Raw genomic sequence first — 23,566 nt, 5'->3', positions numbered from 1 at the left:
GAGAAAAAATATATACTTAAAGTATGCTCGTTTGATGGAAAATTGCTTTTGTTTTTACTGTATATATTTGATTAAATCGTTGTTGAAAAAAAATATTTTATTTGTGCAATTGTTTTTTTTATCCTAGAAAAAAATAAATAGGGCTTTAATATTTTGGACTACTTTGGAGTAGGGCTGCCAAGATTAGTCGACGAATCATTTTATTTAAGTAGTCGACGAGTCCTTTATTTTATAAATTTATTATTTTATATTTATTTATTGGGCGCATTGGTTTTCTCTTGAAACCGCCTCACCTCACCCTCCCCCCGCTGGCTGTATGGCGTGAAGAGCGCTACTGTAAAGCATTGTGGGTAATGAGGCGGTGTGTCATGGCTAGCTGGTGTTAGCAACAGAGTGCTAAAGTTACGGCACATTTCACCCCCAAATAATTAGGATGCATTCTCCCTTTCATGGCAGCACGAAGGGGATGCGCGATGTTTGACAAAGAAAGATATAACGCTCTCACTAGTTGATGTGTTCACGAACTAGAAAATTCCAGTACTCAAACAAAATATGACGTTATTTCCAAAGGCCGTGACTGGAATCACATAAATGTAAACCATTTAATTACGTTTGTTGTATTATACTGCGCAGCGAACTCACCGTTTTAACAAGGAAAATAATGTGTGCATGCCGTGTTTGTCATCGAAGCAGAAAGATCTCTCGCGATCGAGTGATGCGTTCACTAACAATTGAGAAATTTCAATATTCATTAGCATCACATAACAGTAAAACGCATTAATACGTTTGCTGCGATATACTCCATTATAGTACTAACGAAAAATAATTTTAAAAAATGTTCCCTCTCACATTGAAAGATTTTTTTCCCCTGTTGCATGGATTTTATTGCGTAAACAAATTTACTATTAAATTAGACACATTAGTGAAGAACAACGTTTCAGATAAAACTTAAATGAAAACAAAATTAAAAACCAATACAAGTGTTTATTTTATTTTTCTTTAGCACAGTGCATTTTCCTATTTTACTCCCCAAATCTCACTACCATACAGGTATTTCTTTTTGTATTTATAGTTTCATAGTATTCATGCAACTCTGCAGTGTATAGTATTGGTTTCATACTAAATAAACTTTTAATGCCACAATATTGCCTTCAATTTAAGCTGCACCATCATTTATGAACATCTCAGGATTGCAGGTACAAGATGCAACGCTTAACTGATGTTGAATGTTACATCATCTCATTCATTTGCACCTACATAAAGAAATCAAGCTGTAAACTGAAATTTGGATCAGGGTTATACTTGCCATTGAATGTTAAATAAAAACAAAAACAAGGGCTTTTCAAGGTCAAAACTGTTTAATAAAAAAAATAAAGGGGGACAAATCAAAAGTAACAATCCTCAATTTCTGTTCACTCATAATCAGACTGGAGAAAACTACAGACAAAATACACTTGTGCGACTCCACTAAACAAACCCGGTGTTTTTTTTTTGTTTTTTTCTTGCATCCAGTGTAGCCTGATTGCACAAAAGAAGTGGACCGGGGATTGGTTTTCTCATCCAAGCCTACAAATGGTCACACGTTTTAAGTGCAATAATAACAAAACAGTCCCAAACAGTGCGATTATAATCGCTGACTCACATTGCGGAAATCTGTCCTGAAACGTGAGATTAGTCGTCAAAGTGTGACAGAGTATTTACAGGTCAGGCTCGTGCCATTAATTCGGATCCTGGCGAAGTGAGGAAAACCATCCTGAAATATAGGAGAAGCCATCAAAGTGTGACTATGCATATTTACAGATGCACGCCATTCAAGCGTGAGATCCTTCACAGGGAAGTGACCAAGTTTGTACAATGAAATAACAAGCCGGGCGACATGAAGCTTCCAAGTATCCCTGAGTGATTGGATTTCCAAAGTGGCGTCAAGGTAGAAGGTTTGGCTTTTGGCCCTTCCTCCACCTCAGCTTTGACATCCTCTGCCTCGTCGTCGTAACTTATTTCATTTCCAAGTGACGACCAAGTTTTGGAAGTATGTGTTCCAGAAACGCCTCGTGGAGGTGCAACCTCTGCCTCAACCTTCTCTCATCTTTGTTCATTTGATTTTTAAGTGTTAAAAGTTTGGAGGTCTGGGTTCCAGATACTCTTTCTGGTACTTCAACCTCAACGTTGACCTTCATTGGTGTTTGTCTTTTTTGTGTATGCTTTTTTAAATTTCATGTGGCATCAAGGCTTGGCGGTCTCAGTTCCAGCGACGCCTTGGGGCTCTTCCTCCTCAGCATTGGCATCTTCTGTGTCCTTGTCCTTGCTCTTCTTATGTTTCTTCTTCTTGTGTTTATGCTTGTGCTCTCCACCCTCTTTATCCGCCACTTTGTGCTTCTTGTGCTTTTTATGTTTCTTGTGCTTCTTGTGTTTCTTTTTCTTCTTCTTGTCGCCGGCGCCGCCGCCGGCTGAGGCAGCCGAGGGTGAGTCGCTGCGGTTGCTGTTGGAGCGCTGGCTGGCCGAGGGGCTGCTGTCGGAGGCCTCATCGCCCTCGCTGTAGTCGGGCACGAAGGCGGCCTCGTCCGTCTCACGGGCCAGGTCCGAACATAAACGCTGCCTCCTGGGCTCTGGGACACTAACATTCTTCTCCTCCTTCCCAGGTGACCCTCGCTCCTTCCCTTCCCTTCCCTCGACTTTTGATGCCCTTTCCCCTCGACCCGCCTTCCTGTCCTCTCGGACGATTTTGACTTTGGCAGCTTTGCCACCCTTGCTTTCGTCTTTGAGCACTCTTTTCTTCTCCTCCTGGACCACAACCTTTTTATCTGTTCGGATTGGCTCCGTCTTCTGGGGGACAGGTGAAGGTTCCTGGGGGGTCTCTTGAGGAGGTACTACCACTGCCGCCACCTGTTCCTCCTCCTCTTCCTCATCATCCTCTCGCTCCCACTTGGAGCGAGGAGGCGCCTGAATGAGGAGCTGCTCCCCAGCAATTTGGGGGCTCGACAGCATCACCTGATCCGAAGTTGCTGAGGAGTCGCTCTTCTTCTCTTCCTCCCCAGAGTTTGGCTTGGGCTCCTGTATGTACTTACTGAAAAAGGAGGAGGAACATGGAAGGAAATTCAGTCAATGTTTAAAAAAAAAACTGCTAAATGTATCATTCTCTTACCTGGCAACACAGGAAGGTTGACTCGTAGATAAGACCTTGCGACTGATTCTGGGTTTGGTCCTAACTGTTTTTGTTTCGCCCTCTTTCCCTGCAAAGAAGAGCAAAATCAATTCACACCAACCAACTACTACAAAAATTCGGTTTTCCATCTATTTTCTGAACCACTTAATCTCACTCAAGTCACCATGAGAAAATCCCCACATGAATGGAGAAATGGAACAAATTCAACATTTCTAGACCGAAGGATAAAAAAAAAAAAAAGTGCACCTTGACCCACCACAGAAGTTTTGGATCTGAACTCCTGCAATTTACACTTTTTCAATAGCGAGTGTTTGTTGTCCAGACCAAACAATAAGTCATTTAACTATCATAAACCTATTCAGCCTGTTCTCCATTCTTTAATTAATGTTCTAACTTTCCTTCTATGATGATGCCTGTTGATGATCTAGTATTTTTTTTTTTACCTACCAGAAGAACACGGCTTATACTCCAGTGCGACTTATGGATGCTTTTTTCCCCCACCTCATTATGCATTTTTGGGTTGGTTCGACATACTACTTATAGTCCGGAAAATATGGTACCGACGTGCGTAAACTCACACCAATGGTACGATGCAGGCAGGCAGGCAGGCGCGCACACACACACACACACACACACACACTACTAAATACTACTACTATTAAATAGCATGAATTAGGGCAGGGCAATATGGCTGAAAACTATATCAGGACGCAAGTATGTCATATCAGTCGATATCGATATATATCGAATTATTATTATTTATTTATTTTTACTATTGAAAGGAAAAAAGAGAAATGGGTTGAATACCAATTTGTTTTATTTTAAATCGTAACATTTAATGAACTAGAAAAATAACGTCAAACGCACGCCGGACTCCCTTGTGATGTGTGTCCGTGCAGGGTGCTTGTTAGCGGCTTAACTGCTACGTACGCCGGCCTCACTTCTCCAGAGCTCTCGTGCGATGGTGCTACGGGCCGTTTCCTCAAGTCGGCCGGTAAGTCGACCTTTCGCACCCTGTTTTTTTTTTTGGTTTGTTTTGAGTCACGCTAGCTCAGCTCAGGTCGTATTTCCTAAATGGGAGGGAGTTTGTGACAAGTTGGGCCGTGATTGGTCGAATCTGCCCGTTTAAAAAAAAAAAAATTTGGATCGATAATTTATTGATACCATTTTCTATTGATATCAATTTCAAATTATCGTCAAAGCCCTTGCGTGAATAGTTGCTTAGTTGTGAACTCAAATGTGAAATTGTTACGCTCGTGACATTCGTAAATACGTTTAGCCATCAAAAGCACTTTTTTTATTGTTACTGTAGGCCGGATGAAAACGACTGTCCAGATGTTTGAAGCGTCACTAATGCAAAACATTACTAGCGTAAAAGTCACTGATGTGCATAAATTACCATCTTTGCACAAAAAGCTTTTTGACTATGTTTTTGGTCCAAAATAGGTGACTTGGGAGAAACCAATATTCTGCAGCTCATTTCAAAAAGGGGTTTCAGGAAAAATATGCAATAAACCAGTCATTTGGTAGGTTTTTGTGTCATAAAAAACTAAATTCTGCGAACGTTGAGAGATCAGTTGGAATGCTCAAAATTAGCAGGCACTCAGTAGGTGCTTTATTTTTTTTTTTTTTAAATGACCGGCATTGAAAGAGTTCATAGTGGCACATGGACTTGTGAACTCACCATCTTTGGGAGTGGCATCTGGTTTCTTCATGGTGGACGCAGTCTTTGCCGTTCTCTCCTTGGAAACACTTCTGGGAAGGCGAATAAAGCATCAAACAGCCGTATTAAAAAACAAAACAAAACCAGACAGTAGTACACACCGGTCAGATTTTGCTGCTTTCTCCGTGGCCTCCTTGGAGGAACTGCTTGGCCTCTCTTGGTTATGTCCATGCTTTTTGCTGGTGGCCGATTTCTCTGCAATGGTCATTTTGTCCAAGCAGACGGATCTGCCGGCTGTGCTTCCGGAGTTTTTACCCTCCGTCTTTAGCGACTTTTCACCCATGTCAGCGTCTTTCACCGCTGAGACCTTCTTGGAACTCGATACAGACACTCTGTCGCGTTCTTTTTCGGAAGTCCTTTCTCTGTCAGATCCTGAAGCTTTTTCTCGATCCCTATCAGAACTAGAGGCTTTTTCTCTTTCACGGTCTGAAGCTTTCGCACGATCTCGGTCTGAACTTGATGCTTTTGCGCGGTCACGGTCTGAAGCCTTTTCTCTGTCTCGGTCAGAAGTTTTAGCCCGATCTCGGTCTGAAGCCTTGTCCCGATCTCGATCTGAGGCTTTTTCTCGATCTCTATCTCTGTCTAAACCCCGTTCACGATCTCGGTCCGATCCAGTGGCTTTCTCCCGATCTCTGTCAGATCCCGAAGCTTTTTCCTGATCTCTGTCTGACGCCATACCTTTTTCCCGGTCTCGGTCCGCCCGTGGGGCTTTGTCCCGCCCCCGTTCAGAACCTCTCTCACGCTCTCTATCCATTCTCCAGTTACTTTCCCGATCTCTGTCTACTCCCGATCGCCGGTCTGAGTCTTTGTCAGAGATCAAAGGCTTCTCCCCAGCTTTCTCTTTGGAGACTGTCCCGTCAGAAGATGACCGCTCCTTTAAGTCGACTCCTTCGAAATTACTGGCAGTTTTGTCAGCCTCCGGGTTGCTGGCGGCACCAGCTCGGTCTGCTGTAGTCTTATCAGCGCCTGTCGATGATCTGTCGGAGATGGGATTGTCTTTTTTTCCAAGGTCTCTGTTCAGAGGGATGCTTCTCTGGGTCACTGGCTTCACCTGCATATAGATGGCACAAACAACAATTTAACATGACATCTTTGCTTCGTTTGGAAATAACATTTTGTGGTGGCTAGTAACTAATATAGCGCTTGCTGCATAGCCCTGATTGTCCGATGCCTTTAAACGCTTTGAGACGTTGATGTCTCTATAGTGATCTTGGTTGCTGTAACCTTTGTTTCTGAATTATACATCATTGTTCATGAAACTATGACATTGCTTTCGCTTTCATAACAGCACTTAGAAACCAGAATCCATGCCTCTGTTCCAGCCAGTCTTCCCCCGCGAGAGTCTGCAGTTGGTCCAAATTACTGCTGCTCATTTCCTAACTGGAGCTTGTAGGAGGGGAGCACTTAACTTCAATTCTGGTGTCACTAAAAATGCTCTCCGTACATTTTAAAGAGAGTTCAAGATTCTTCTATTCGTCTTTAGATCTTCAAATGGAATGCCCCACGTGAGCTCTTCTACCTCTACGTAGCTGCCCAGTACCTCAGGGCAGGTTTTTGCTGGCTTTCGACTTGGCATTGAGATGCGGCATTGTTTTAGTTTCATCGCTTACGTTTGTTTTTGTCAGATTTTTACTTCATGTACAGTACATTAAATACAGCTGTGGTTGTTTTTAAATTTCTCTATAAATAAGTATATAATAAGAGCTGAGTCTCTCACAGGTTAGTCTTGGCGCAATGCCAGACATGTCTTTGCTTGCGGTGCGGTATGCTGTGTTGGCCATGTGGAGTGCTCCAGTCGGCATTCACTATTTTCTTTCACTTTATGTGCGAGGTTTCCCACATAAATGGCAGATACATGAACAATCTGGATTAAATTTAAGATACTTGGTTTTGCCACCTGAAAAAAAAAAACACTTGCTTGATCCAAACTCTGGCGGAAATGGTGTCTGAATGTCGTTTCTAGGATGTATTGTGATAAGACCAGTGTTGTTATTGTCAACAATGACGAAAATAATTCGCTAACGTCCTTTTTTTCACAACGATAACGAGACAATGAGCTAAACGTGGCTCTAAGATGACGAAAACATGAATTTTCGTTGCTGAGACAGGACTAAATTGTTAGCGTGCGGTCCGTCAGATGCGTTCAAATTTTCTGACATCCCTTCCTATTGCAAATGTAATCTGTCTTTCAAAAAATTACATTGCTGATGTTTCACCGGTGCAACCTATGCTCGTTTGGGCACGCCCGCCACCAGGACAACACCGGCACGACAAAGCAAACATTTCTGCGGTTATTCACAAAAAAATTAAATAAATAAAAAACGGAGGAGAAAAAAAAAACGGAACGTCTGCGGTTATTTGTCACACTGACACGTTTTCCTTTGACGGACCATCGCAACAGTGACACTCGCTAGGCTACTTTGTTGTTATTAACAGCAAGCTGTTACAAGTGAAGACAACATGTTTGATAGCGTTTGTACTTATGCTACTGTATTAGAACAAGTCTATTACAAGTCTATGTTGTTAAAACGTTTTTATTTTGTTTATTTATGGTGCCGTAGAGCCACAACAGTTGCCAAATAAAATGTTTTGATTCTCTGCGTATTTTGGAGCAATGAGCATTGACCGCTTTTATCTGTTTATAATGCATAATACATCGTAGTTGAACAGAAAGTTTTCCCTATTGGGTGAAAACCTTGTATGCCTAATTTTAGCAAAAATGGACTAAAACCTTTTGGAGTTTTCATCGAATAAATTTACTAAAACAAGACTAAATCTATCACAAATAGGAATGACTAAATGTGACAGAAACTAATAAGCATTTTCGTCCAAATGACTAAGACTAAATCTAAAATACCTGCCAAAAACGAGACTGAACAAGACCCACCGGTAAGTCCATGAGAGGTCTGATAGCGCCTCTGTCTTTGTCCGCCCATACAATCTCACGGCCCACCAGAACAGGAAGAAAACCAGATCTGTCAGGTGGGTGTGCGAATCTCTGAAGTGCCGACTGATGAGGGTCATGCAGGTGCGAGAAGACCTCGACTCCAATCCCAGGCCCGTCCAGTCTCCGGAGTTTTCCAGGCGGAGACCCGAGTACGGTGCGACCCTCTTCACCTAACCGTGGCGGAGGGCGGTGAAGGTAAGGGAGCACTTGGTGGGAGAGGGGGATGAGGCTGCCTCCATGTAGGATGTCTCTTCGTCCTCGGTTGTCATTACCAGGCCGAAGGCTCTCATGGAGCGATGGATGAGGCAGGGATAGGCCTTGGGAGAACAGTGGGGGTGCCTTTAGGGTGGGTGGTCTTACAGAACCAACATTAGACTTTTCCTTTTTAGGCATAGTAGAGTTGTGGGACTCATCAGGTTTGGCTTTGGTGGGCTTTGATGTTTTCACAGCAGCTGCTGTTGCAGATGAGGACTCTTTCTTTTTTGTCACCACAGATTCACCAGTCTTCTTGACTTTGTCGCTTTTGACTTTGGAAACATCGGTCTTGGCTTTTGGTTTTATCTTCTGACCCTTCTCCTTCTTACCCTTGTCACTCTTGGGGGTGGACTTGAGTACGGGTATCGAGGGTATCGTTGCGCTCTTGGAGGCAGGAGCCTTAGCAGTGGACGATGCTGGCTTGGAGGCAATGGGGGGCGTCTTGTTTGGCGATAGGATCTCATCCATGGGTTCATCTCTGACGGGCGTGGCATCACCCCTGTCTACAGAATGCTGCGATTGCTCGCCGTCCTCCCCAGCTTTCCTCTTTTTTACTTTCTTGGTCTTCAGGAGCTTGGGATTTGTCTTAGTCGACGATGATGGAGTATTCTGAGTAGGCAGCACTTTCTCATCTCGACCTCTTCTTGCTCGGCTTTGGGGAGAGTACTCCCGGTGGAGCGGGGAAACTCGTTCCCGGTCCCGCTCCCTCTCTCGTTCTCGTTCCCGTTCTCTCTCCCTGCTACTGCGGCCCCTATGATATATCGCCTGGTTTTGGTTCTCATAGTCTTTGTAATATTTGTTGTACCATTCCCGGTACTCACGCTCCCACTGTCGGTAGCTATCCCGCTCCCAGTGTTCATGACTGTTAGGGCTAAGACCCTTCAGCTCGTAAGGCGCCATATCACGTTGCGGCGGTTTCCGTACGCTGGGGCTGCGGTTACGGAAATTGCCCGGAGAGCGGGAGCGAGACCTGGATCGGAATGGCGGAGCACCTTCGGTCCCCTCCCAAGCGGCGGTGCGGAATGAGGGAGGCGAACTGGAGCGCCGGTACCCGTATGACCTTGAGCGGGAGCGGGATCGCGATCGAGACCGTCCGTAGCTGCGTCCATTGCGTCGGGAGTAAGGTGAGCGGGCATACGGCCGCCCATGGGAGCGTGAACGTGAGCGGGAACGACTTGGGGTATACGAATAAGACCTCGATCTGGACCTGGACCTGGAGCGAGAGCGAGTGTAAGAGCGGCTGAACGGAGAGCGGCTATATGATCGGGACCTGGTTAGGAAGGAGAAAGAAAGTAAGATGAGTTTCAGCTAATCTTTTAGCAATGGCTGAGTTGCACACACACAGCAATTCCCAAACACTATGATTATCAGGTGTGTAGCGAAAATGTTCACTTCATCGGTCTGAAAAATTCTTTGAAAAATGAGTTCTTATCTCTTATCCAGGCCAGCAGCAAATAGTGACATGAATGTCTGTACTTTATAAAGCACTTCCGCAAGATGGTAGATGGTACAATTAATATATATAGAATAATGTAGCTTCAACTAAACGGGCCCAAGTTTCACACTAACTACGTTTTAAGTAAATTGAGATGAGAACAACATCCAAGTATAAATATATGTTGACATTTTTTGGGTGGCGAGCCCTGATCTTTGCAATGTTTATGTAAACATTGAAAGAGAGGTTTAAACGTCATAATTACCATGATAACGCTATGCGGATTAAAATGTTTGATGTGACGACAAATTAATGTTACCTAGAATACGAAGGTCTCTGCCTTTTTGGTGCATTTCGGTACTTCATCAGCTCTTTGTGGAAATCTTTCGTGAACTCGTCAAGCTTGGATGTAAGGCTGTTGAATCAAAAGGCAATATTTGAAAAAGAAAAAAGCAATTTTACAAATAAAGCAGGGGTACCGTTTCAAGTCAAGTAAACTAGAGTCATAAAATCAGGTTTGTGTTTGAAAGTTGAAGTACAATTACAAACTAGGATTATGGTAAACACAAATTCATTGGTTATCGTCAATTTGCTACGCGTAGTCGTAACTACTCACTTGTCTTGTCGGTGGTGGCGTTGCCTGTAGAAATCTTCTTTGGAGAGAGGGGGCTGACTGAGGGAGGCGGGCAGGGGGAGTAGAGGGGGCTGACTGCCGGAGGCTCCCCAGGGAGGGTTGACGCCCGGCGGCCCGGGGCCATAAATGGGCTGAGGCTGATAACCCATTGTCGGTGGCGGGAGGAGTCCGGGGCCCGTAGGGTACAGGGGTGGGTATGGCTGTGGTGGTGGTGGGTACAGGGAGGGCGATACGTAGAGCGGGGGAGTGGGAAGAGGGAGCTGGGCCGCCTGGAGATGGGTGGTGGGTGGCTCGCCTCTGCTTCTGTAGGACCTAAGGGGATTTAAAAAAAAAAAAAAATTAAAAAAAAAGTAATCAAACAGCCCCCCAAAAAATTGCTGACAGTACATTTCCCCCAAAAAATAATTAGACAAATAGACTAAATTAAAAAGAAATTAATTAATAACTAAATCAAAAATTTCTAATAAAATTGAACACGAGGGCATTAATATTGTATTATGAAGGAAATTAATAGTCGGCACTCGGGCTGCACGATGTGTGGCTTAACATTGCGATTGCGATGTGAGCATGCGCGATTGTCACATCGTAGGACGTGCAATGTTTTTGTCTCTTTTTTCTTAGAGCACGCAAAATTTGTTTTGCTTCATAGAATCAGCAAGCTACAGTATGCTCTACAAAGCATGTCTCGATCACCCCTTCCCTCCTGCCAGTCACTGGCCACTCCCCCATCCCCTCTGTGCGCTCTGAAAACACTAACAGGCGACATGGAAGAGACGACGGCAGCAGTAGATTTAATCCCCAAAAGAAAGTCAACATCCGAAACATGGAATTATTTCGGCCATAAAAAGGAATATACAACACACAAAAAATCCTCCTCCGACAGTGCCTCACCGTTGTTTGCTGCAACACAAGGTAATACAACAAACCCGTCCGACCATTTGAATCGCTATTACGAGCCGCCCTTTAACCAGTTCAGACTTATTAGTGGGACCCGATGGAAAACCATCTACTCCAAAAACAATGACAGACGCCTTTATTATAACACCTTATGATAAGAAGTCCTAACAGCAACGACAAATCACGAATGCAATAACTTCACGGGGCGAAAGACACCGTGCAAGCAACTCGACGCAGTCACGACAGAGAGGTTTAGAAAAATGATCCGCACGCTCGACAAAAGATATAAAAAGCCGTGGCGCACGTATTTCTATCAAGTGGCCCTCCCAGAGCTGTATAATAAACAAAGCAAAGTCTTCCCAAACGGAGCTATTTGAGTCATCTGGTGAAATTTTTTCTAGTTTTAATATCGCAAAGTACATCACAGCCTCCCCAAAAATCGCAATGTCATTTTTTTCCCAAGATCGTGCAGCCCTAGTCTGAACATCACTCTAGAGGATGCACATCACTAGGCGTTTGCAGTAGTTGTGGCTAAAGCATGTGTCCCTTACCTAAGCATATTGCCTACCAAAAATCTATCTAAGTGGCTGTCCTAATAATTATGGATAACTTATTTTAAGTCAACTACAAACATTTTAGCACTTCTCAATCACCAAATATGACCACTACACAAGCAGGAGAGTCCAGATAATGATATTTGCTGGTTTTGACAGCTATGCCTTTAAGAGGGTCCTCACCTTTCCCAGTGTCTTCCACCCCTATCTCTGGGTGGTTGGTGGGGCCGGGCATGTGGGCCTTAAGAGTGCGAAACATACAATTGGTCTCTGATCATCCAGGTTTTGTACCATAATCATAAGAAACATTTGAAATTGGCAGGTGGATTTCTTACCTGGAAGATGAGAAGGGGGCCTCGAGGATGGAGCAGCGCCAAGAAGAGACAAATTGTAAGCCTACGGAAAATAAAATGTGGTTACTTCACAAGTTTTTTTTTGGTTGGGCTTACCTTGCATATTTTAAATGTATTTTTTTTGCTCCCAAAACGTATGTATGTATTGAGCCATCAACTTTTTTTTTTTTTTAACAGAGTGTTTGAAAATTGTGTAGTTGCAAACTAAGGCTGTCACGATTAATCAACTAATGCGTTGTCAACGACCAAAATCGTCGATGAGTTGTATCTATTTAATTGGCGTAATGCTTTTCTCTTGAAACTGAGTTGTCTCTCTCGGGCTGCATATATCTGTCTAGGACATGTGCGCATGGGCAGTGGTTGTGATCCAGGTGGTCGTGGGCTGTGGTGGCATGGGTACCTGATGTTTGTAACAGAGTTCAAAAGTTAAGGCACATTTCACCCACATATACTTAGAATGCAAACCGTCCTTTCACAGCAGCACGACGGGGATGCTCGAGCAACAAGAAAGGAAGCACGTCGTGGCTGATGCCTAAATTAATTCCTGACACAGGGAGGGTTGCGTCGGGAAGCTAGCTGTTGTTAGCACACACAGGTTACGGTGTGTGTTTGATGTTCCTTTCTAATGCTAACAACGTCCTTTTTGGTACACTAACATATTGTAGAGCAGGGGTGTCAATCTCCAGTCCACGAGAGCCACTGTCCTGCATGTTTTTCACCTCTCCCAGCTGCAACACACCTGATTCAAATGAGCAGGATACTTATCAGGCTTCTTCAGAGCTCGCTGATCATTTGAATCAGGTGGGTAGCAGCCGGGAGAGATTGAAAGCATGCAGGAAAGCAAGCCCTCCAGGACTGGATCTTGACATCTCTGTTGTAGAGTCTACTATGGATTACGGAGGAATTAAATTAGTGAACTCACATTTAATAACAACCAAAAAGCGCGTGCTTGTCCATGTTTGACATCGCACACGCTCTCTCTTCAGAACGGAGTGATGCATTCATGAACTGGAAAATACCTGACATAATTGTTTTGCATTAAATCCAATCGTACAATAGCCTGTCTCGATTCTTAGGGCTGATTAAACATTGTTTCAATACCCGTCACTAGTTTTCCACGAAAACGTGAAATTAAATTTTAACAATACAAGTAGGGATGCAACTAAGGCATATTTTAATAATCGATTCATGTTTCCCATTTTTAAGATTAATTGACAAATTAAGATTAATTGACGAATTGGATTCAAATTTAAACATTTTCGACCCTTTATTCAATAACATGACATGTCAAATTGACAGTGCACAAACAATTAATTATGATTCAGTTACTAGTTACATGCCAGAAAAAAGGACAAAATTGTTGATCACTGTTTTCCAAAGAAAAAGCAAATGTTTTTCGCGCTTCTCAATTTAAGTACTATGGCCCTTCATTATTTTATGAATGGTCCAGTGGGGGAAAAAAAAAAGTTTAGCACCCAACACTAGTTTCAATATTGAACAAAAAATTTGCAAAGCAATTCTTCAAGTAGTTTAGGCTGTCATGACTCCTTCCTCGAAATGCTAAGAAATTTGAAGCCGATATACTTGACTGATGGGTGAGTACTGTATAAATAGAAAAAGGCCAGACTTTTCACCATTGCCCAGCCTAAATATGACGCTGTGACAATGAGAGAGTGCCTACACAGTCCAGGGAAGACTCACTTGTGATCTGCTCTCTGTGTTTTTGGGCGGGCCTGGCTTCACAATAGGTGGTGGCGGCTCTGTCTCGCTATCAGATAAAAATAAATAAATAAATAAATGACAAAACAGATATATTTACAATGTACATTTACTGTGGGCTTTTGGTGCTGCGTAGTCTGTTGAACTCACCCTGGCGGGGGCGGCTCATCTAGGCTGCCGGAAGCCTGAGGTGAACCGTGATCCACGACGGGCTGCGGAACTGGCGAGGCTTCTTTTATTTCCTCAGTGACATCAATTTGAGGAGGTGGTGAAGGCGTAGGGGTGGGGGTGTTAGGGACAAGAGGTGCCGTGGGCGGGGTCGGACCCTGATGGGCTGCCACAATTGTGGTGGGAGCAGCAGCAAGAGGAACAGCAGGAGGCGGTGGCTGGGAGATGTTGGCTATCAGGGGGTCCTGTTGCCTGGACTGGAGAGGCCTGTTCAGGAGGTGAGGCCGCGGAGGAGGAGGGGCCAAAGGTTGGATTTGTTTGCGCCCGCGTTTGGTGTAACCCGTCTCATTCTTGAAGTTGTTCACGGCCTGCGCAGCAAAATGAGAGACAATTTAATCCACCTGCAGAAGAACATAGGAAGGGTAAAAGAAAGTGACAGGCAACGATTTACCTGTCGAAGGAACTTGTTGGCAATGAGGTTGTCAGGCGAAACATCTGATTGTTTGCACGTGAAGCAAACATGCTCCTCAGAGTCCAACAAAGTGGTTCGGATACCTGAATACAAAATAAGTGTTAAAATGCCATTCCAAACTGGCAGAAATTGTCATTCCATCATTTCAGTCTGTCCGAGAGATTTTTCAAAAAGCATGGACAGAGTGGGTTTTTGTCCCTAACCGACCGGGTCAAGTAGCCACAGACGCCGAAATCTCAGACAGAAACACGCCCAGCCGGTCTTGCATGTATAATTTATCAATAGACTACTTCAAAGCAAATGTGAAAAATCACAACGCACCGCTTGTCTCGTGCTTGTTCACTGTGTTTGTATGAGGGATGGCGTGACGTCACTTCAAGGCGATCAAAAAAAAAAAAGGTTTACATATCATGATCGACGGTGGTTGTGTTGGCAGCTAAATGCTGTCTTGGTTGACACAGTTACAAAGAATTCAATCCACTCACAAGACACTCCCAAAAAAGATCACTATATTGCATGCCTCCAAGACTGGAAGCCCAGGAAGGAATTAGCAGACCTCTGCCGTTCTGCCGAATTTACAGATGTGATTTTGGAAAGAGTGAATTGGTGCTTTCCATGTATCCCACCTTAAGAATAGTCCTAATGGCTCTTTTTTGTTTGATGATCAATGACGCTAATGAGTTCTTATTATTTCCCCAAACCACAACACATTGGTGTTTTGAACAATGATGAACTAGTATGAACAATCCAAAATTAAATAGTAACAAGACTCGTGTGTAAGGAGTAGAAAGTACAGGTATTTGCATAAAAATGTAAGGAGTAAAATAATTTAGTAGTCTGAAAAATAACTACTCCACCAAAGTATAGATATCCCAAATTGCTACTTAAGTAAGGCAACAAAGTATTTTAGAATTAGAATTCCCTTTATTGTCATTGTACTCAAGTGTGCAACGAGATTAGAGGGCGCCCCTCTCCAGTGCAATACAACAATAATACAGACAAATATATAAATTAGATAAATAAATAAGAGAGTGCAATGGAATTTAGTACTGAATAGGGTATATAAAAACACATCACAATGCTGTTCTGCAAGGTAAGGGTGTTCTCGTGTGTGTGTGAGAGTTCAGAATGGAGATGGCTCTCGGAAAGAAACTGTTTCTCAGTCTATTGGTCCTCGATTTGATGCATCTGTAGCGCCTGAGACCTCTGAGGTTCAAGTTAGATGAATGGTCTTTAATTTCTTCATATGTAATTTGGAGAGAACAAAATTATTTAAAAATAAAAAACGTAATTAACAAAGTTATCAGGACGTTAAGCCTTGTAATGTGTGTTTGTGTCACCAGTTAACTTATGATTGATTTAATAACCTCTGCCATTTGGCTGATGTTTGAGGGAGCATAAGTGGCTGATTCAATCAGATTAATCGGTGGGCCCCTAATTTTGTTAGAAAATATTTTTTCTCCTTAGACCAGTTTTATACAACAACAAACATTAGGTGGACTTGTCTAACGTAGGACACATGGAATAAGTCTCTTGACACGCATTTGAAATTGAAAAGCAAGTAACAATTTGGTTTGAAGCAGCCATTTCAGCAATTTAGATGAATTTCCGTATGTCCTTCAAAGAAACTTGTCCTAGACATTATGTACAATTATTTCTAAATTTGAATCACATGTGAGACTGACGGATGAGGCTAAATAGCAAAGGTTTTGTTTTCATAACTACTTGTGGATTGAACCTGAGTCGCTACAATCAAAAGCATCCATCAAGAACAAAGGTTTCTCAACATTTTGTGGACATTTACATTTTGTGCTGATTCCAGGTCTCATACGCCAACATAATAAAACTGTCCACGACCTCTAATGTTGGCAGGGTCTTTGTTTGATGATCATTTTTGTGGATTCACAATCTACTGCGACTTTTTATAACTCAGTTCACCGTTGACAAAGGTCTCCATTTCACTTGAGGATATTTTAGTTCACCCTTTCATACTCACATTCGTCACAATAGCTGTTCCCGCAGCAAGGAATGACCACAGCATCCGTCATCAGATCGTTGCAGATGGGACATAGCAGCTCGTCTGGGATGGGATCAGAATCGTCGTCTGACGACGACTGGTCGTGCGGAACGAACGGCGGACGCTCCTTCTTCCCCTGCGCGTATGCTTCCCTGCATTAAAATCGACATTTACCCCATCAAGGGTCAAAAATGCACAAATGAGTCTCGATCAAGACTTTGGACATACGCGTCGATGGCCGGTATGGCGTATTCGCCGGTGCTGGTCAACATGGCTCCTTTAGTGCCGGGCTCAGCTTTCACCATGAAACTCTGAGGAATCCCCTTGCTGGTTCTCACCTGCTTAGGACCCTCCATGTTCTTATCTTGAACCTGAGAAATTGCCGTTATTACCAACAAATATTCACACACACACACACACACAAAACGTGGATTCAAGACAACCCAATCATTACCAGGAGCAAGGGGCACTGTCGTATGTAGTGACCGGTCTTTCCGCAACGGAAACAGAGGTAGTGAGCCGGTGGCGGTCCGACTGCCTTCTTGGAATAACTACAGAAAAACGTTCTAGAGTCACATTATATCCAACAGCGCCACCCAGATCTGAGCGAAAGAATACTAACTGAATAGGGTCGTATTCGTGGTTGGACTGAGTCATCATGGCTTTAATCTTGTCCTCCTCTGATGCATTTGCATCAACCAGGTTAGCGGTCTACAAAAAAACAAAACAAAAAAAAAAAACAAACAAAAAAATAAAATAAAATCGAGATTAAAACTAGAGGGATGGGGGGAGTGCGGATGTATCAGCAGTCCAAAACACACACACTGCGCACTATGTTTCAGAAGCAGTCAAGGTAAACGCTACCTTGGTGAGCTGGGCGAGAGACATAGACGGTGAGGAGTCGGTCTGCGGGAGAATCAGAATACAAAACATTCAAAGTGTTACATGACTAACTCAAATCTCTTGGATTGTGGCCAGTCCCTCAGTTATTGTCAAGACGCAATCCTGAAGCGATTAAAGGAAAATACCGTAAATGTCACCAAAGTACAAAACATTACCTCTGACCAATATTCCAAGTAAAAAACTAAATCTACTGAAACCTTACTAAGACTTTCTGGCATTAAGTCACCATATTTTGTTTACATACAATACAAAACAACTTTCAGTGGGCATACACTGGGCGGCCCTAACTCAGTCTACTGTGCCGAGGAGCAATTCGCCACACAACAAAGAATACGATAGGAAATTGAGTGTCTGTTGCGAAGGGGAGCCGCAAAATTTCCGGGTTCCCAAGGCTGTTTTGGGCATTAGCGTACTGAAGCAACACTAAGTTTGAATGTCATTGTCTTGGTTTTGACAGTCAACAACAGTTTGAACGCCACCGTTAGCTTTTGACTTTGTCTTTTGCCACTGCGCACTGAATGCAGAGTATAACCGGCTTTAGACGGACAAACATCCATGCCAGAGTCAACTAAAAAAAGAAGAAAAAAAAAGAAAAATTCCAAACGCTAAAGAGGCATTTTAACATGGATTTAAAACCAAAAAGTAGCCTGCAGGTTGGGATGTAGACTGGGCATTTGCGGAGGGAACACACAGGGAATGTGGTGCATAAGCGGCTCTGACATGCAGAACCCGCTTGAAAACCTTTATTGACAGGCTTCTGCAGCTTACAGGACAACTACACCAGCATAGATGTGTCACTCATAAAACGCAGCTGGGAAAAGAAAAATTTGGTTTGAGCTCCCTACACTAGTCTTTGTCTTCTGTGTAGAATATCAAAGATGCGAGCCGTTAAAATTGTGTAGATTATGTGCAGTCCATAAACAAGGCATTGTGTACATGAGCAAACAGCTGACAAATGTGACTGACATTAAGAGTGTATATTCAAAGTGAGGCAGGGTAAACTTTTTCAAGATGCAAAAAAATAAACCAAAAGAGCAAAGGAATCACTGGACCCCCCCCACCAAATCATGAATTACATTCAATCCCATTCACGCTTTCCCTTCATTGGTTTCTTATAAACCACATGTTTTCACAGAAAATACAATGACATTATCATTATATGACATGCTTATGATTATCATTATGTGACAAATATTTGCCCAAACGAAAACGGGCGAACAAAAGCCATTTCAATATGAAACAAGTCAGAATAGTGCATGGGCACTTGGAAGCTAGCAAACACAGTACAACATTAGAAAATAGCTGCTGGACTTGTAAACAAACAATTAAAGCCCTTCGCCGTTATGACGCCCACCACCCCCAAAGAGACAGCCAAATCACATGTAGAAGCGTCAACACAAAATTCAAACGACACAATTGACAGAATATTGTCAGGAAGGGAGGGGGGGTAAGGATCAGTGAGTGTTGTTGCTCTAGGGGTGTGTTTGCTTTGTTTTTTTTGGTTGGTTTGGTTACATACGGGTCTCGACGATCCCGCCACAGACGTGTCAGAACGATCTCTGCGGAGAGAAAAGATGACGTATCCATGAATAACGGCAGCCTTTATCATCATGACATTATAGGGATTGTGGTGGGGTGGAGAACAAAAGCAAAATAAACAAAAAACAAATACATACACAATGAACGTCCTGCCAGCGGGTTTCACGCCGCCAATTGGCGTTCTGCGGACGATCACGGACGAATGCTTGGGGATGTGGGCTTCATCGTCTGTGTACTCTATATAGAAAAAAAAAGGCAAACCATAAAATAATTAAAAAAATAAAATAAAATAAGTTGAAGATTTATTTTTTTTCCTTAAACCACATGGCTACTTCACATCAAAAAGGACAACTTCCTGTTCAATTTTAGACGTACCGCAAAAAATATATATTTTTTTAATATATTTATAATATAAGTTGAAACAGTAATTTAAGTTTGAAAAATGTAAACATAAACTGACATGTATGTCAACGATGTTAGGCAGCACAACAAAGCAAGGTTGTTTGCCTCAAAACGATTCGCTGAGCGTTTTTTAATTAGTTTGAAGTGTGGGTGTGTACATACATTGGAAACAGCGCTGTAAATTCTACATTGGAAACCGCAAGAAAGCCAATTTTCACAAGAGCAGCTTAAAATAATTAGTTGATTTTCCTAACGTAAAATTGCATCCAAGTTTGTTGCCTTGAAATTTTGAGTTCATCCAACTGGTGCATTTCCTCCGATGTGGGTCCTTGAGACTTGTATTGTTTGTGTCCCGTTAAGGCTTCTATATACTCCAGCGGGTGACGTTCGTGCGCACGTCACTTACTCAATGAAACAAGGAACAAAGTGACAACAATGGAGATGATGGGACACTGCCTGGGAGAACAGATGGACCTAAATGGCCAGACAAAGTTGAGCCATGTTTTCTGCTTTTAAACATGGAGGTATTGCAACACAAGGGTCATGAGATGCAAAGTGGCCGTTGATGCCTGTACCTACGTGGGAATATAAAGAAGCCTTTAAGGTGAGCCCAATCTCATGTCAATGGGTAATGCTGGTCTAAGAGGATTATTAGCACTCATAAACAAGTAAAGCATTCGAGAACCCACTCTTGGTCTTGCTCTATCCAGCAGCGTCATGAGCAAGCGTGCAAAGCCCACAACATCAAAATTGCTCAGTGTAGTTGACAAGATATGAATTAAAAAATGTGCAAGTTTACAGTAACACAAAAAAATGCATTCAATTGAATGAGATTCATAGCACAGGCACGTTTTGGCAGTCAGCCTGCACACCGGTCGTGGACCCGCCTGTGGGGTTAAGGTTTCAGGTGCCTACCTGCTTGAGGAGCAGGAGCCTGAGGCCCAACGGCTGTGCCTTTACCTTTTTAACGGTATTTACACCTTCGCTGCTTGATATAAAAATTGTGTGGATTTAATCTACATTGAATTACAGTACATATTAACTAGCACTTTTAACAGCCCGGCGAACGCGCGTCCAGCGAGATCTCCGTGGATTGCTGGTCTGGTCTGGCAGACTTTTCAAGCGGCGGCGGTCAAGTGTAAACGAAAGCGGGACTACGGAGCTAAGCATGCCGCATCTGTCAAGCCTCTGCGATTGAAGAACTATCGGGAAATTGCTATTGCTATGCTCTGGATTGTTGCGTTTTATTATTCACTTAAACTAGCCTAGCTGCTCAGATTCTAAACGCTACAATTTAGCTGTACTTGAGGCAAACCACAGCACAAATTAAACTTTTATGCTACAGCTTCCAACATTGCGCAGATCAAAACAAACGACAAAACTTGTTACACGCATATGACCCTGATGAGGTTAAGTGTTATAGAAATTAGGTGGATGGATGACAAATACGGGGTCGTAACTGTCTTAATAGCCATTAATACTTTTGGGAGTAACGACCATAGCTGGTGGTTAGTGCATCTATGGTCAGTGGTATTTAAATTCATTTATTTCCTTGAGAGTATCTTCATTTGAAAATGACCATCAGCACTCAAATAGGATCCTGCATTTCTTTAAAAATACGCATGTGGGCACATATGTGCACAAGTCACTTAAGTAAATAATTGAGTGATTTGTTCTTTGAAGGATTAATATTAAATATATAGTAAAATACTCCCATGTGCAGACCTACTGTAATGTTCCTCACAGAATTTTAAAAATAGGAAAATTTTACATAAATGGTTAAGGAAGCGAATTTCAGCCATTTGGCATCATTAGCAACCGCCCGTTTACAAGCAGTACAAATGCAGTTCAGCGCTCAGCTTTATTTTATTCAAGTGCATAACATTCTCATGTTTTAGGTTGAATTCATGTAAACCAAATGTTTGGAATAAATGGGTCATATATTCTCAGACCTAGAGTTGCTGAGTATTGTTATTTGTCTTATAGTATAACTTGATCAAGTCTCTTCTGACAATTCATACAAAAAAAATTGCAACATTTATCATTCCCAATACCTGATCTGACGATAGCTGCATCGAACATTACCCTAGGCCGCAAATATCGGTATCGGATCTTAGGGGAAAAATGTAACGGCACACCCCTAGTTTGTAACATGTCGGAAATTGGACAAAACATGAGCAATTGTCTTCCAAAAATCTGAGGTTTGGAAATGTCTTATTTTGGCTAAACACAAATCTAGTCTGAGTTTTCACGGAGGTCTACAGAAACCTGAGAATGTTTACTATTGAGAATTTTAAACATTTGGTAGATTACATTTGGTTAATTAATAAAAAAAAAATGTACCTAGAATATCTGTCAATGTTTTTTTTTTTATAAAGGTAGTAGTCCATTCATGGTGTAAACTGAACACTTAATTGGCCGTGCCTCAAACATGAGGCAGCCATTTAGGTAGCACATTTCATGGCCAGCACTTTCACCATAAATCTGGCCCAAATACCAGTTTAGGGTGGGATTCTAATCCTAACCATAAAAATGCCACAAGGAACTATACCCAAAAATCAAACGGTGAGATGGCTGCAACCTTGGTCGGAAATCATTTATTCATTTGAAGGCTTTGCTGGTTTCATCACTTAATACTTAACCCATTACCGAGATTTTTTACTTTAACACAACCGCTTCAATGAATAAAAATACTGCATATAACTTGAAGAGTGACGTTCATGCTCACCTTCTCGCGTTTGCGCGTTGGTGATCTGCAGATCGCAGTCTGCGGCTTTGAGGCGCTCCCTGGACATGATCTGCCGCTTGAGCTCACTCAGGGTGATGTGCAGCCCATCGAACGTGACCGTGTTGTAGTCCAGTTTGGAGGAAAACTTGTAGTGAACACACGACATTTTCGCCACACTTTTTTATAACAAGGGTTGGGGGAGAAAGAGGTATAGGGACGGGGGAGTAGGAGTAGAGAGACAGGCTTTGGATAATCAAACAAACGGAGAAAAAAACAGTGTCAACACTCAAATCACAGGAAGCCAAACCTGGTAACTTTTTAATACGTCAAATTGGGCTTGAGACACTGGACAAAAAAAGGGAAAAAATGGAGGGCGAGTCACTGACGCAGAGTCCTCGTTTAATCCCAACGCACGAGATGAAAGGCCGGCGCGTCAATTGACGGCGCCATGTGCCTTTTTGTCAAGTCCTCTCGAGTCCAAACTTAAAGCGACACAATCAAACAATACCCAGAAAATCCAACCAAGGGGGCTCCAATGTAGTCCGAGCTCGCTTCTACCGAGAGAGCGGCGTTATGCTTGTGGCCACGTCCGCCACCAGCAGTCCTTTGGCGGTAGAGGAGCAACGCAAGGGTAGGCCGCTTAGTTAGCAGCTAATGTTGCTAACCGCAGTCCAGACAGTGTTTGATTTGAGGCGGGAGGGGGGGGTGAGTCACCGCACCCTCAGTTCCTTATAAAACAGTCCACGGGAGTGATTTAAGTCGCCGCTAACAACGCCCCTTCGGCGAGACGACAACAACGTGCTTTAAATAAACGCAGCGAAAGCCTAAAAACGAAACCGAATGGCACCGAGCTAGCAAGCTATGGCTAACGATAAGCCTCCACTACCCCGCGACAGTGTCTTTTTCCTCTCCGGGTCCATCGGGCTGTGCTCCTTCGCCTCCTGGGCGCAGGCACAAAATATATAAAAAGAAGAAAAATGAATATATCCTTTCACAAAAAATCACTGCGACAAGACGACACGGTCCACTCTCGTCGCTGTTTCATCAAAATGGCGTCGAACGGAAAGAACGGTCGTATAAAGAGTAACAAAACACATGACGCTAAGAGGAGTACTTGCGTTTCACTTCCGGATTTCGTCGACAAACGCCGTGACGCCACATCCATGACAACCGACCGATGGTGATTTAATAATGGCAATTTATAGTAACATTGTATGTTTTTTTATGATCTGGTCTTAATTTATTGTATTTGGCTTTTAAATCTTTTACAATATATCCATGGCGTATCCATGTGAATTCGTGAGGTGTGCGCTATTAGATTGAAGTTCTTTTGTATGTTATATACGCAATGTTTAAAATGTATTAAAGAAAAAAAGAAGGCTATTGGATTGACTAATCTTTAAAACGTTTCGGTGGCTACCATGAATTAATATTCAACAACGTACTTTTGACCAATGGTAATTACATTCTGAAGAAAGTTAGCAAGAAACTTTGTTCTAGTTTATAGTAATTTTGACAGATATCTCGAATTCAAATCTGTGACGCGTTTGAAGCCTTTGCAATTTGATATTGACGGCCCATTAATTTTACCAAGTTAAAACTTTCTGTAAAATATCTTGAATTTGTGTTACAGCTAATTTATATTACTATATAAGGA

At 42.7% G+C, this 23,566-nt stretch overlaps 1 protein-coding gene across 2 annotated transcripts; it reads right to left on the bottom strand.

Annotated features, from left to right (window-relative positions):
* Positions 1–1,339: 1,339 nt before the first annotated feature.
* Positions 1,340–23,066, bottom strand: LOC148331837 (uncharacterized). Of its 2 annotated transcripts, XM_088303583.1 has the most exons (21): positions 22,217–23,066; positions 21,910–22,085; positions 18,917–19,016; positions 18,760–18,799; positions 17,202–17,243; positions 16,960–17,048; positions 16,792–16,888; positions 16,566–16,708; positions 16,317–16,489; positions 14,300–14,403; positions 13,831–14,216; positions 13,663–13,729; positions 11,944–12,004; positions 11,792–11,849; positions 10,140–10,469; positions 9,843–9,938; positions 7,774–9,358; positions 4,988–5,937; positions 4,848–4,918; positions 3,143–3,230; positions 1,340–3,064 (listed from the first exon to the last, which is right to left on the bottom strand). In XM_088303583.1, the coding sequence occupies exons 2-21, from the start codon at positions 22,073–22,075 to the stop codon at positions 2,224–2,226; spliced, it is 5,487 nt and encodes a 1,828-aa protein (XP_088159709.1). In that variant the 5' UTR covers positions 22,076–22,085; positions 22,217–23,066; the 3' UTR covers positions 1,340–2,223. The 2 variants fall into 2 exon arrangements, with proteins under 2 accessions (XP_088159709.1, XP_088159708.1); XM_088303582.1 differs by having other exon boundaries at positions 21,910–23,066.
* Between the last annotated feature and the right edge of the window lie 500 nt (positions 23,067–23,566).

The sequence above is a fragment of the Idiotropiscis lumnitzeri genome, chromosome 8 (genome assembly GCF_059441095.1).
Source record: "Idiotropiscis lumnitzeri isolate Australia: NSW breed Sydney's pygmy pipehorse chromosome 8, RoL_Ilum_1.0, whole genome shotgun sequence".
Taxonomy (NCBI): domain Eukaryota; kingdom Metazoa; phylum Chordata; class Actinopteri; order Syngnathiformes; family Syngnathidae; genus Idiotropiscis; species Idiotropiscis lumnitzeri.
This window is presented reverse-complemented; position numbering and strand designations above follow the sequence as displayed.